Below are 13008 nucleotides of genomic sequence, written 5' to 3'. Positions count from 1 at the left end.
TCATTCAATGATTTCCTCATATGAACTAACTCAGTCAAATCAATGAAACTGTTGCATGTTTATATTTTAGTTCAGTATAATTATAAGCAGTGACGTAGTGCACACCCCCGCGGGGTTCATTTGGGTCCAATACTTACGGAAATCATACAGTCAATATACGCATCACCCAAGCCTCGACCTAAGTGAATTTGAACAATCCTTAAATGGAACAGAATATGGAAAAATTTGACCTTTGCATAACAACTTAAACATTTTATGTTTGTTCACAGGCTGCATTAATAAACACCAAGGAAACGGTTAACAATGAAAATTGGCCCCAACTCCCAACTGTTCACTGTGTACCAGAAAATCAGGCAGACACATTCCTTTGTAATTATGTTGGCGTGCCCTGCAGCTAAATGCTTCTGGGACAAAGTTACACAATTAATTTAGAAGTGCATGAAAGTAAATATTAAGTCTGCTATGTTGCTTAATGATCGCATTGCTATCTGCATTGTTGGTTAGGGGCTCATACGTAAGCACTTCACTGTAAGGAATAACTGTTGTATTCGGCGCATGTGACTAATACAATGTGATTTGAGCTGCTTGAATCTGACTGCTGGCAGGCAGCACTGTTGCAAAAAATATGCTCTTAGATGGCAATCAACTCACGCTTCCCATTGTTGGTTAGGGGCTCATACGTAAGCATTTCACTGTAAGGAATAGCAATCAACTCACGCTTCCCAACTCACCAGTGGTAACAGTTAGAAGTCCTAACATTTTAATGATCTGCAGCGAGAATGAATGGTGCTAGTCAACTACTGTATGCTCTGTAAAGAATCATCTCAGCTAAACTCCAACAAATAAACAATCTATGAAGTCCAACAGATACACTGCACTCCAAATGTTATTACGTTACAGCCTTATTCTAAAAGAAATGTTTGTCCTCATCTATCTACACACAATACCACATAATGACAGTGAAAACAGGTAGTAAAAAAAAACAGAAAAACCTTGTTTACATAAGTATTCAGACCCTTTGCTATGAGACTCGAAATTGAGCTCATGTGCATCCCGTTTCCATTGATCATCCTTGAGATGTTTCTACAACTTGATTAGAGTCCACCTGAAAGGCACATACCTGTTTATATTAGGTCCCACAGTTGAGCAAAAACCAAGCCATGAGGTTGAAGGAATTGTCTGTAGGGCTCCGAGACACGGCTGTGTCAAGGCACAGATCTGGGGAAGGGTACTAAAACATTTCTGCAGCATTGAAGGTCCCCAAAAACACTGTCCTCCATCATTCTTAAATGGAAGAAGTTTGGAACTACCAAGACTCTTCCTATAGCTGACCCCCCAGCCAAACTGAGCAATCGCAGGAGAAGGGACTGGGTCAGGGAGGTGACCAAGAACCCGATGGTCACTCTTGACAGGGCTCCAGAGTTCCTCTGTGGATATGGGAGAACCTTAGAGAAGGACAACCATCTCTGCAGCACTCCACAAATCAGGCCTTTATGGTAGACTGGACAGACGGAAGCCACTCAGTAAAAGGCACATGACAGCCCGCTTGGAATTTGCCAAAAGGCTCCAAAGGACTCAGACCATGAGAAACAAGATGCTCTGGTCTGATGAAACCAAGATTGAACTCTTTGGCCTGAATGCCAAGAGTCACGTCTGGAAGAAACCTGGCACCATCCCTACAGTGAAGCATGGTGGTGGCAGCATCATGCTGAGGGGATGTTTTTCAGCGGCAGGGACTGGGAGACTAGTCAGGATCGAGGGAAAGATGAACGGAGCAAAGTACAGCGAGATCCTTGATAAAAATCCTCCAGAGCACTCAGGACCTCAGACTGGGGTGAAGGTTCACCGTCCAACAGGACAATGACCCTAAGCACACAGCCAAGCTTGTATTATCATATGCAAGAAGACTCTAGGCTATAATCGCTACCAAAGGTCCTTCAACAATGTACTGAGTAAAGGGACGAGGGGGGGGGTAAAGATCTAGATGGGGTGCAGGTGGTTGGACAGAGACATGTTGGGCTGAGTGGAATGGGGAGTATAGGCCACCTGAAAATCCTGTGTGATCAACATGTTAATTTTTCTGTATGAATTTCTTACTTTAGTACATTTTTGAGTGAAAGCCCATGTTAAATAAACTGAATAAATAGTGTACAAAACATTATGGACACCTTCCTAATATTGAGTTGCCCCCACCCCTTTTGCCCTCAGAACAGCCTGAATTCCTCAGGGCATGGACTCTACAAGGTGTTGAAAGCGTTCCACAGGGATGCTGGCCCATGTTGACTCCAATGCTGCCCACAGTTGTGTCAAGTTGGCTGGATGTCCTTTGGGTGGTGAACCATGCTTGATACATATGGGAAAAACCCAGCAGCATTGCAGTTCTTTACACAAACCGGTATACTTGGCACCTATTACCATACCCAATTCAAAGGCACGTAAATCTTGTGTGTCTTGCCCATTCACCCTCTGAATGGCACACATCCACAACCCATGTCTCAATTGTCACAAGGTTTTAAAATTCTTCTTTAACCTGTCTCCTCCCCTTCATCTACATTGAAAGAAGTGACATCAATAATCTATCATGGATTCACCTGGTCAGTCTATGTCATGGAAATTGGTGTCCTTAATGTTTTGTACACAGTATGAATTGATATGAATATTGTACCTGTACGCAATGCAACACTATCACACATGGCCTTGTTCAAGGGTATAGAGGTACTCTAAGGAAGGCTTCCTGAGCCTCCCTGTGGCTGTATTAAGGTAATATTGAGGTTATGTTGTGATCTTGTTTTCTTGACTCCCCGCTGTGGGGTTGTAATAATGTGCTAACGTTGTGGAAAGGTTGTTTTAAGGTTGTGAACGGATTTTGTTAACATTGTGTGTTACCTTGTAGACGTAGAGGTATTCCCGGAGGAAGGCTCCCTGCTGTGTGGAGGTCTGCTGGCTGTCATTGGTGAGGATGTGTCTGAAAGCTGTGACAGCGTTCTCTGGTTGGCGCAGGGTGAAGGACTGGCGGCCGATAGTGAAGTTGATATGGTCCTCAGCCAGGGACCAGCCTTTACCCTTATACACCTGCATGGCCTGGCAGTAACACCGCAACGCATGGCGCTTCTACAGGGAGGGAGAGAGAGAGGGGAAGACTCAGAATGGGATAGAGAAACAGCAAGAGGAAGACCGAAGAAAGCGGAGGGGAAGATAATGACAGAGAGAGGAGGGGGAGAAAACAATCAACATGCTCCATCAAGAGTTCTGAAATGGAATGCTCTAACAGTTCTAGAACTCTGAGCCTTCCGCTCAAACGGGGCTCCAGAAGCCATATCACACGTCTGACCCACCAGACTCCTGTCTCACCTCACCACAAAAAGGCCTCATTGGTCACATTCTGCTTTTAAAATGGCCTGATTGGTGTTTACACACCCACAATTCCTCTTTACCAGGAATTGATATACCCAAGTACATGGTACCTCCCTGTTTCACCCTCTTCAGTTGCATGTCTACAGAACAAAGCCTAACTTTAGCCTGTTTCAGTCCCACTCACCTGCCCTGCCTTGCTGAAGCGATGTCCTGCCAGGATCATGTGGAAGGCAAACTTCCTGACCATGGGGTTCCGCATGTTAATGAAACAGTGGGCTGCCTGCTCCAATAGGAGGGCAGAACGCAGGTCAGAGTCCTGGGAGGGAGATAGACCGGGTTAAACAGGTTAGCGATTACCTTGGACATGCCACACAACATGTTAATTATACAGGTTAGTCTAACTTAGATCAAATCTGGTTTGCAAGAGAAACCTGTTCAAGACAGCAGTAACATTACAAAAGTTTCACACATAAATAGAAGCTACATGTAACAGTGATTTGAATGCTACAGATCCAGAGGTTAATAGACAGTGTAAAAACAAAGAACCTGATACATCAGAAGTAGCGTCTAGAGCCCGATGTTCATTTGGGTCCAATACCGATTCTTTGGGGGGGACAAACACTTAATTTAAATTAAATCATTATTCAATTGTCTAAGAAAAATGCTTCAAATGTTGCCTTCTTACATTGTGACAATAATGACATGAGAATGGCCGCAAGTGTTCAGATAAGCATGAGACTTTTTCCCCATCCCATTTACTGATTATCGGTGGAATTATCGGCGAATAACGATATAGCGTTAGAAGGCCAATATCAGCCGATAATATCGGTGACCTGATATATCGGTCTTGCTCCAGTAGAGTCTTCCTCTCACCTCACTGGTCATCTTGATGAGGAGGGTAGCAGCATCAGAGTACTTGGCCTGACTCTTCAGTACCTCAGCACTGAGCAGAGCACAACGTTCAGCTAGAACCATGTTCCTGTATGGGGGAAAATAATTTTAGAAAACATTCTTACACACACCACCACAGGGGTGAGAGAGCCTATTGTAGTTTTGTGGCTTGTTACACACATCACCACAGGGGTGAGAGAGCCTATTGTAGTTTTGTGGCTTGTTACACACATCACCACAGGGGTGAGAGAGCCTATTGTAGTTTTGTGGCTTGCGTGCGGCTTTTCAGCCAGGAGGTTGGTTATTTTAGCTTACTGGGCATTGTTAGTCAATGTGCAATTTTGTGACAACACATGAAAGTGTGTGTGTGTGTGTTAATGTCGTACTTGGACACATCTCTGTAGGTCTGTATTGCCGTGTCCATGTAGTGTGCTGGATACGGCCTTGGAGCTCCAACTTGAAGAAACGCAGACACTGCTGCCATCTCCTACAGACAGAGATGAGTGAGGGATGGATGCAGAGAGAGAGGGGAGATCAGGGGAAAGAGATGAATGAGTGAGGGATGGATGCAGAGAGAGAGAGAGGGGAGAGATCAGGGGAAAGAGATGAATGAGAGAGAGGAGAAAGAGAGCAGAGTGTGAGAGAGGGGAGATCAGGGGAAAGAGATGAATGAGAGAGAGGAGAAAGAGAGCAGAGAGAGAGAGGGGAGATCAGGGGAAAGAGATGAATGAGAGAGAGGAGAAAGAGAGCAGAGAGAGAGAGAGGGGAGATCAGGGGAAAGAGATGAATGAGAGAGAGGAGAAAGAGAGCAGAGTGTGAGAGAGGGGAGATCAGGGGAAAGAGATGAATGAGAGGAGAAAGAGAGCAGAGTGTGAGAGGGGCAGCAAAAGAAGAGAAAGATAATAATTTCAAATATATCCATACAACCATCCGTGTTGAGTGTTATAAATGGTGGGTGTGTTGAGGCTAGGTATCAGACACGTGAGGGGTGGTCACGGTTCCAGACCATCGGCCTGCCATTAATATTCTGGCTACACACACACACCTGTCTGCCATTAATATTCCGGTGACCCAGAAAGCCATGAGGCGTGACAGCATCCTTACAACCGCAGGATGCTAGGACGGGCAGCAGAGGGCAGGGAGATCAATACGGTGTGTGTGGCCATTTTCCCATATCATTCAGTGTTGGTTATCTGTCTAGGGAAAGGAAGATTACGATGTTGCCGCGATGCTTTCTTCAGATGTGCACCGGTGACGCCACCTCGAGGTCCGTCTCTGTGACAGACTTTGTTCTATATGTTCCATGACTCCTCTGAACATCCTACAGGAAAAACTCCACATTTATTTTCTTTCTAGTCTGCTGTGGTAGAGACGTACTGCTCAGGTCTCCAAGAGTACAACAAAAACATGTTTTGCTGTCGTCATTCAGAGGTGCAGGGTGGATTGATGTGCGTGTGCTCAGTCTTAGTACTGCTGATGTGCTGCTGCTGCCACCAAGCACCTACTTTACCTTCTGGCATCTCAACCTTCTGCTGTGTCCTTTCCGCGAGACAGTTCACAAACCTTCAAGACCATGTATTTTGTGTGTGTGCGCATGCGATGTGTGTGTATGAGCACGTGTATGCATGCGTGTGTTCACGCAATATGTGTGTTCTCTGAGAGAGTGTCTTTCCATCAGTGTACGTGCGTGTTCTCACCAGTGCCCCAGCGGCATAGAGCATGGCCTGGTCAGAGAGGAAATCCTTCTTGGCCGTGTGGTAGCAGCTGTACGCCAGGTCATAGAGCTGAACCAGGAAACAAAGGTCAGCCATCTTCCTGATCTGCAGCTCAGGGGCTTCTGGGGGATAGCTAATGACATCACACAGGACGGAGAGCAAAGGTCAGACAGCTCAGGAGATACAGAGGCGGAGGTGTTAGCAAACTGCCATCCAGAACCATTCTGAAGTTGCCTCACCAAATGGCAGCCTAGTGTTCTCTATTTAGTGTACTACTTTTGACCAGGGCCCATAGGCAGATGGCAAACCTTCATCCAGAACAATTCAATATGCAAACTGTACACTGCTTTGAGTGAAAGCCTAGAGCTAATTTCTGTCAGTAAGCAGTGTGATAGCTTTGGTCTAAGCACTTATTAACTGGACAATCTCCTCGCTAATGGTGATATGATGGTGATGAAGAGGAAGTTGAGGAGGAAGGGGATGTACTTACAGGAGGCCAGAAGTGTTCTTCAGTTCAGCGATGCTCTTCTCTGGAACTTTCCCTCCTCCAAACCACTTCTTAGTGGCAGAGAAAAGAGAGCGACTCAAGCCTTTCCTGGAGACCAGCTACAGAGGGAGGGATGAAGAGTGGGAGAGGTGGAAGGAGAGAGAAGGAATGAGTTCAGATCATTAGGGGGCCAACGGTCATATCATTGATCATGTCCATCAATCCCTCCCTCCAACATTTCACAGCTTTTTGGGGGAGTGATATTTGCAGGCAAAAAAGCTTGATTTTTGCATAGCAATCTGCAATAGTTTTGTCCAATTTTTCATTTTTTGTAGTGCAGTAACTTGACAGTTTTATGCTGTAATATTGAAGTGATTTGACTGTTTTATGCAGTTCTTGGTCAAATTTGAAAGTCCTCACTTAACATGCAAGGAATTGGCATTTTTGCAAAAAAAAAAAAAAAAAATGCAATTAGCGGAAGGACTGATGAATGAATATCTGACAAGAAGTTGATGTGGCAGCAGTCACGGGACAATTACCAATAAACGTGGCAATATTATATTACCGGAGCACACGGTCACTGAGCCGTCTCATGGTCATTGTGAGTCTCTCTACCTGGTCACTGAGCCGTCTCATGGTCATTGTGAGTCTCTCTACCTGGTCACTGAGCCGTCTCATGGTCATTGTGAGTCTCTCTACCTGGTCACGGAGCCGTCTCATGGTCATTGTGAGTCTCTCTACCTGGTCACGGAGCCGTCTCATGGTCATTGTGAGTCTCTCTACCTGGTCATTGAGCCGTCTCATGGTCATTGTGAGTCTCTCTACCTGGTCACTGAGCCGTCTCATGGTCATTGTGCGTCTCTCTACCTGGTCACTGAGCCGTCTCATGGTCATTGTGCGTCTCTCTACCTGGTCATTGAGCTGTCTGATGTTCTTCTCTATGTGAGGCAGTAGTCCCCTGAAGGTAAACTCCTGGATGAACAGTCTGATGCGGTCGTGGTCGTTCAGCGTGAGGCACGCCCCATGGCTGGTGGCCGCTGCCACTCCCGTGGCGAGGGGCGGTGGCTTGGTTTCCACGGCGACGGCCCTGAGAGCGTCGAGGCTACCGGGTGTGTCACTGGGTGTATCCAGCTGGAGGGGATGGGTGTTGTCCAGACTGTTGACCAAGACTCCGTCTGATGAACGACACACAATGTCATGGTCAACAATGTGAAGGCGTGTGGCCAGACTGTTGGTGATTCCGTCGGGGTAAACAACAAAACATGGTCAAGTACATTAAGCACATGATGGATGTGCGTCAAGAATGTTGGGAAACTCAATTATCAAACAAATCATCAACACCATGCTGTCAACCCAGGAAGGCTTCAGATTGATTAGTAAAGAGCATAGAGTATATCTGAATTAAATAAGTCAACTGAACTAGTGGTGTCTTTATTTATGCCGTCAATCTTTCAGTAGAGTGAGAGGAAGGAATAAGATACACAACAGGTGTAAAAGAGGCTTCAACTATACAAATGTGTATTTTACACATTTGAAATATATTTTTCCCCAACCACGTTGGAGTTGCTGAGCGCCGAGCTCTTTTTAGCTGAGCCACGAGTACGCGTAGACGCAGTCGGATTGAGGAGTGGCCGACGACATGGAAATCTTCATCTCCCGAGTACTGCTAAGTGGCTGCGCTCACCTTTCTCGTCCGAGTCATGTCCATCCACCTCGGATGTTCCTCCTACGTTGTTCTCTACAGCCGTGTTGTTCACCACTACAGGGGCTGGATCCTCATACTGATCCTGGAACAGCCACGAGCAAACACAAAAAGATGAGTCGTGTTTAATCGGCACGCAATGGAAGAAAATATTCAGAAACAGGAAGGTGCTAAGCTGAACTTGTCCAATAATCAACGTTCATTTTCTTTTCCCGTTGCAAAACAATGTGTCCTAATGAACCCGACAATGGTACTGTCGGTTGTATGCTACTGTACATTAGCAAGTAGATACTTGGAAGACTTAGTCTGGGCCCCAACTGCACCTGGCTTTGCAGGCTACTCTTGTGAAGGTACTGGCTCCATGGGTCTGGGATCTGTTCGTCTGCTCCTGCTGCCGCCGTACGAGAATTAACCTTCAACAGGTAACAACCCTGAGCACCATACCTCTGCTTCATATCCTCATACACAGAGTCAGCCCTGTGAGAGGGGGAGAGAGAGAGAGAATTAAGGGAATCCATAACTGCTGATGAGGAGCGGCGTCAACACCTTCCTGATTACTGCACGCGCACACAGGGTTAGCCCGAGGTCAATGGATTAAAGAGAAGGAGAGCCGAGGTCATAGACCTGGCTGTCAGATGGTGTGTGCGTACTTGCATGTCTGCGGTGGTTGCGTCACTACTACCTCACCTCTGTTCGTCTCCCTGGCTCATGTCGTGCAGTAGGACGTAGTACTTGAGTGTGTTGGGGATGAACCACTTGGGGTTGGTGTACTCGCCGCTGTGCTGGATCCTGTGCTGCTCCTGAGACAGCTTGAGGAACTTCTCCACTGGTACAGCCTCACTGGACGACACCACCAACAGACCTGCAGGGACGGCCGTCAAAGAACCACAACCAAAAAGAGCGAGAAGGAAAGGGGGAGGCAACCACGCAGACGGAGAACGAGGGAGGGTAGGGAGAGGATGGTGAAAACAGAGAGGTAAAGAATACCGTGAGAAAAAGGAGGAGTGAGTGAGTGACGAGAGAGAACTTGTCTCTCATCATCATAGTGTTCATTCTACTACGTTGAAGCAGTGAGAAGGATACAGGCGAGGTAGTGGTTGAGGAACTCATGGTCGGAGGCAGGCATGGACTGGAGGAAGCTCTCCCTGTACGCCTCAAACCAGGGAGTCGTGGCTGGAGAGATAGGACAACAAGATGAGAGAGAGAACATTACTCACACCAGGTCTCACCTCCACACAACCCCACGCTGAGAGTGGAGCTGCATAGAGCACCTGTAGCCGACACCCGGGGGGAGGGGGGGGAAAGAGGTCGACACACACACCAGGGTCAACCAGCCAGGAGAGGCCATCACAGGTGACACACACACACACACACACTAGGGTTGAGCGATATTACGATAGCATAGTCTATCAATGATTGACAGCCATCGTCGATGAGGACGCGACAGGCGATGGCTTAGCCTACTTTAACTTCACTGGCACCGCAGAGTAAAGAAACGGAGTCTTGCACAAGTTTAAGCTTATTAAGAAAGAAATGATCCATGCAGGACTGAAAAATGACTAATAACTTATCCTCCTACTAGGCCTATCATAAAAGTCAGTTACGAACAGTAGCTTATTTCCCAAATATTCTAGCTTAAGGCGTTGTCCTAAAGTTCCATGCTGAAGCTCCACCACCAGAAAGGAATATTTAACCTCTGCCCAGGCTTTAAACATCATTATCTTTCGCCCAATAGTCACTTAAGTTGAGTTTGGGGCGGGGGGGCGGCTGGCCAATAGGAGGAAATACTATGTAAAGAAATGTTTGATGGGTACATAATCACGATAGGACAAACCCTCACACACACACACACACACACCTGAAGGGTCTGATCGCAGAGCTGCAACAAATGATACTCTTGAGAAATATGTGATGAATTACTGATTAGCCAGATGGGAGTAGGGTTTGTATCACTACCGGATTGTTCTTTTATCCGAAACCCATTGAGATGCAGAGAGCATCATGCTGCTTGTTGTGGACTACATTTGTCATCAAGAGATTCACCAATTATTGTCCGAATAACAAAAATCAGCAGGAGTATATAATGTTACCATGGCCAAATGTAGACAACTACGTAAAGTAACACCTGTGTGTGTGTGTGTGTGTGTGTGTGTGTGTGTGTGTGTGTGTGTGTGTGTGAATGAGTGCGAAGCGTAGTCTGCATACTGACTCGGGTACTGTCTGAACTTGTCCAATAAGAAGCTCTCATGAGCTTTAAAAATGGTGGCCCTAATGAACACAACCCGGGTAATTCTGCCATCTCTGGTGTGAGTTCTCTGAACAGCTCCTTCGTGATACATCAGACTAGTACTCCCTCTTTCCACATTCATCACAACACAAAGACAGCAGGCTGTGTGTTTGGACACAGGCACAACAGCATTATGAGGATCCACATGTGCCCCTCTGGTCCAGATGATTAGGAGGTGATGCATTTACAGTGGTAATTTTATGGCAGGGAAATCATTCAAAAAAATCTCTAAAGCAACCAGTGCTCGGCCTTTGAAAAATGTGAAGACAAAAGATGACATCAAGTCAAAACAATGTTAGTGTCACTATCCACAAATTTGGTGACAAGTGTACCCAGAGCGACCAAATACACCAACATTGGATTTCATCAAACAAATTGTCTGTTTTTTAACACTTGTGCTATGCTTGTGTACAAACAGGCATGCTATGTGTCTTCCATCACGAGGACCACCAGTTAGGAACCTACTGATTGAGAGACAACCAAACAGATCAGTTCTATGCTACTTACAGACTGACTATTTGAAATCATTTCCAATACTTAACCTGTGCTTGATTGAGCTTGCCTGGCACAACAGGACCAATAGAAAAGTCCCAAAAGTGCAAACACTGCATACCTGGCACTCCAGGCAACAAAGTATTTGAAATGACTTCAAATAGTATTTGAACCCAGGTCTGTTTGCTCCTAAATAAAGCTACAAGGGAAACCTTGCGTGAGTGAGTCAGGAGTGAGCAACAGAGAGCTCACTTCAGTTAGTTCAGTGAGTGATCTCAGTAACCGAGAAGCACACGGCAGTCAAGATTCATCTCAGTTTAAAGCTTTCTGTTTTGAATCAATTCCAATTCCCAGTTATCAATTTTTAATTCACTGTTTGAGAGAAACCCCTTTAACTTGGAGTAAGAGTTAATGCCGGGGGGAAGTCAAAGTGCCCAGAGATGCGGCTCAGAAAGCAATAGGCCATAGCCAATTAGGGGGCGTATGTATGACTGTAAGGCACTTTGGGACCTGTATAAATCAAATGTAATTGACTGAGCACAGAAGTGAGAGTACAGGAAGTGTTCAGGACATAAACAATTCCCCACCCTGACTTCAAATAGCCTAAGATAGAAAGCATAGTTTCCATTTCCACTGGCTCCTCAAGTCTCAGGATATCTTACAAGACACCCTATCTAATATCCTGGGATTTAGATACAGGCCTAGGCCAATTATATATAAATAGGAGACAGAAGAACACTGACTAAATCATCCCACTTTACACCCATCCTTTATACACTGCTCAAACAAATAAAGGGAACACTTAAACAACACAATGTAACTCCAAGTCAATCACACTTCTGTGAAATCAAACTGTCCACTTAGGAAGCAACACTGATTGACAATAAATTTCACATGCTGTTGTGCAAATGGAATAGACAACAGGTGGAAAATATAGGCAATTAGCAAGACACCCCCAATAAAGGAGTGGTTCTGCAGGTGGTGACCACAGACCACTTCTCAGTTCCTATGCTTCCTGGCTGATGTTTTGGTCACTTTTGAATGCTGGCGGTGCTTTCACTCTAGTGGTAGCATGAGAAGGAGACTACAACCCACACAAGTGGCTCAGGTAGTGCAGCTCATCCAGGATGGCATATCAATGCGAGATGTGGCAAGAAGGTTTGCTGTGTCTGTCAGCGTAGTGTCCAGAGCATGGAGCGCTACCAGGAGACAGGCCAGTACATCAGGAGACGTGGAGGAGGCCGTAGGAGGGCAACAACCCAGCAGCAGGACCGCTACCTCCGCCTTTGTGCAAGGAGGAGCAGGAGGAGCACTACCAGAGCCCTGCAAAATGACCTCCAGCAGGCCACAAATGTGCATGTGTCTGCTCAAACGGTCAGAAACAGACTCCACGAGGGTGGTATGAGGGCCCGACGTCCACAGGTGGGGGTTGTGCTTACAGCCCAACACCATGCAGGACGTTTGGCATTTGCCAGAGAACATCACTGGCACCCTGTGCCACTGGCGCCCTGTGCTCTTCACAGATGAAAGCAGGTTCACACTGAGCACATGACAGACATGACAGAGTCTGGAGACGCCGTGGAGTACGTTCTGCTGCCTGCAACATCCTCCAGTATGACCGGTTTGGCAGTGGGTCAGTCATGGTGTGGGGTGGCATTTCTTTGTCCGCACAGCCCTCCATGTGCTCGCCAGAGGTAGCATGACTGCCATTAGGTACCGAGATGAGATCCTCAGACCCCTTGTGATATGCTGGTGCGGTTGGCCCTGGGTTCCTCCTAATGCAAGACAATGCTAGACCTCATGTGGCTGGAGTGTGTCAGCAGTTCCTGCAAGAGGAAGGCATTGATGCTATGGACTGGCCCGCCCGTTCCCCAGACCTGAATCCAATTGAGCACATCTGGGACATCATGTCTCGCTCCATCCACCAACGCCACGTTGCACCACAGACTGTCCAGGTGGATTCTTTAGTCCAGGTCTGGGAGGAGATCCTTCAGGAGACCATCCGCCACCTCATCAGGAGCATGCCCAGGCGTTGTAGGGAGGTCATACAGGCACGTGGAGGCCACACACACTACTGAGC

The 13008-nt window shown here is 46.7% G+C and overlaps 1 protein-coding gene across 2 annotated transcripts in view; it reads right to left on the bottom strand.

The window, feature by feature from the left end:
* The window catches only part of LOC115145402 (trafficking protein particle complex subunit 8-like), an 84785-nt gene that overhangs the window by 39022 nt on the left and 32755 nt on the right, over nt 1–13008 (bottom strand). For both annotated transcript variants that reach the window (XM_029686937.2, XM_029686938.2), the window contains 11 exons: nt 9233–9322; nt 8837–9011; nt 8473–8626; nt 8132–8234; nt 7357–7622; nt 6451–6566; nt 5943–6093; nt 4632–4732; nt 4228–4333; nt 3539–3670; nt 2887–3111 (listed from right to left, as the gene is read on the bottom strand). In XM_029686937.2, coding sequence (XP_029542797.1) covers nt 2887–3111; nt 3539–3670; nt 4228–4333; nt 4632–4732; nt 5943–6093; nt 6451–6566; nt 7357–7622; nt 8132–8234; nt 8473–8626; nt 8837–9011; nt 9233–9322 — 1619 coding nt within the window. The remainder of the gene's footprint in view (nt 1–2886; nt 3112–3538; nt 3671–4227; nt 4334–4631; nt 4733–5942; nt 6094–6450; nt 6567–7356; nt 7623–8131; nt 8235–8472; nt 8627–8836; nt 9012–9232; nt 9323–13008) is intronic.

Source organism: Oncorhynchus nerka, linkage group LG17, assembly GCF_034236695.1.
Source record: "Oncorhynchus nerka isolate Pitt River linkage group LG17, Oner_Uvic_2.0, whole genome shotgun sequence".
NCBI classification, from domain to species: Eukaryota; Metazoa; Chordata; class Actinopteri; order Salmoniformes; family Salmonidae; genus Oncorhynchus; species Oncorhynchus nerka.
Note: the sequence above shows the minus strand (reverse complement) of the source record. Positions and strands in the feature narration are given on the sequence as shown.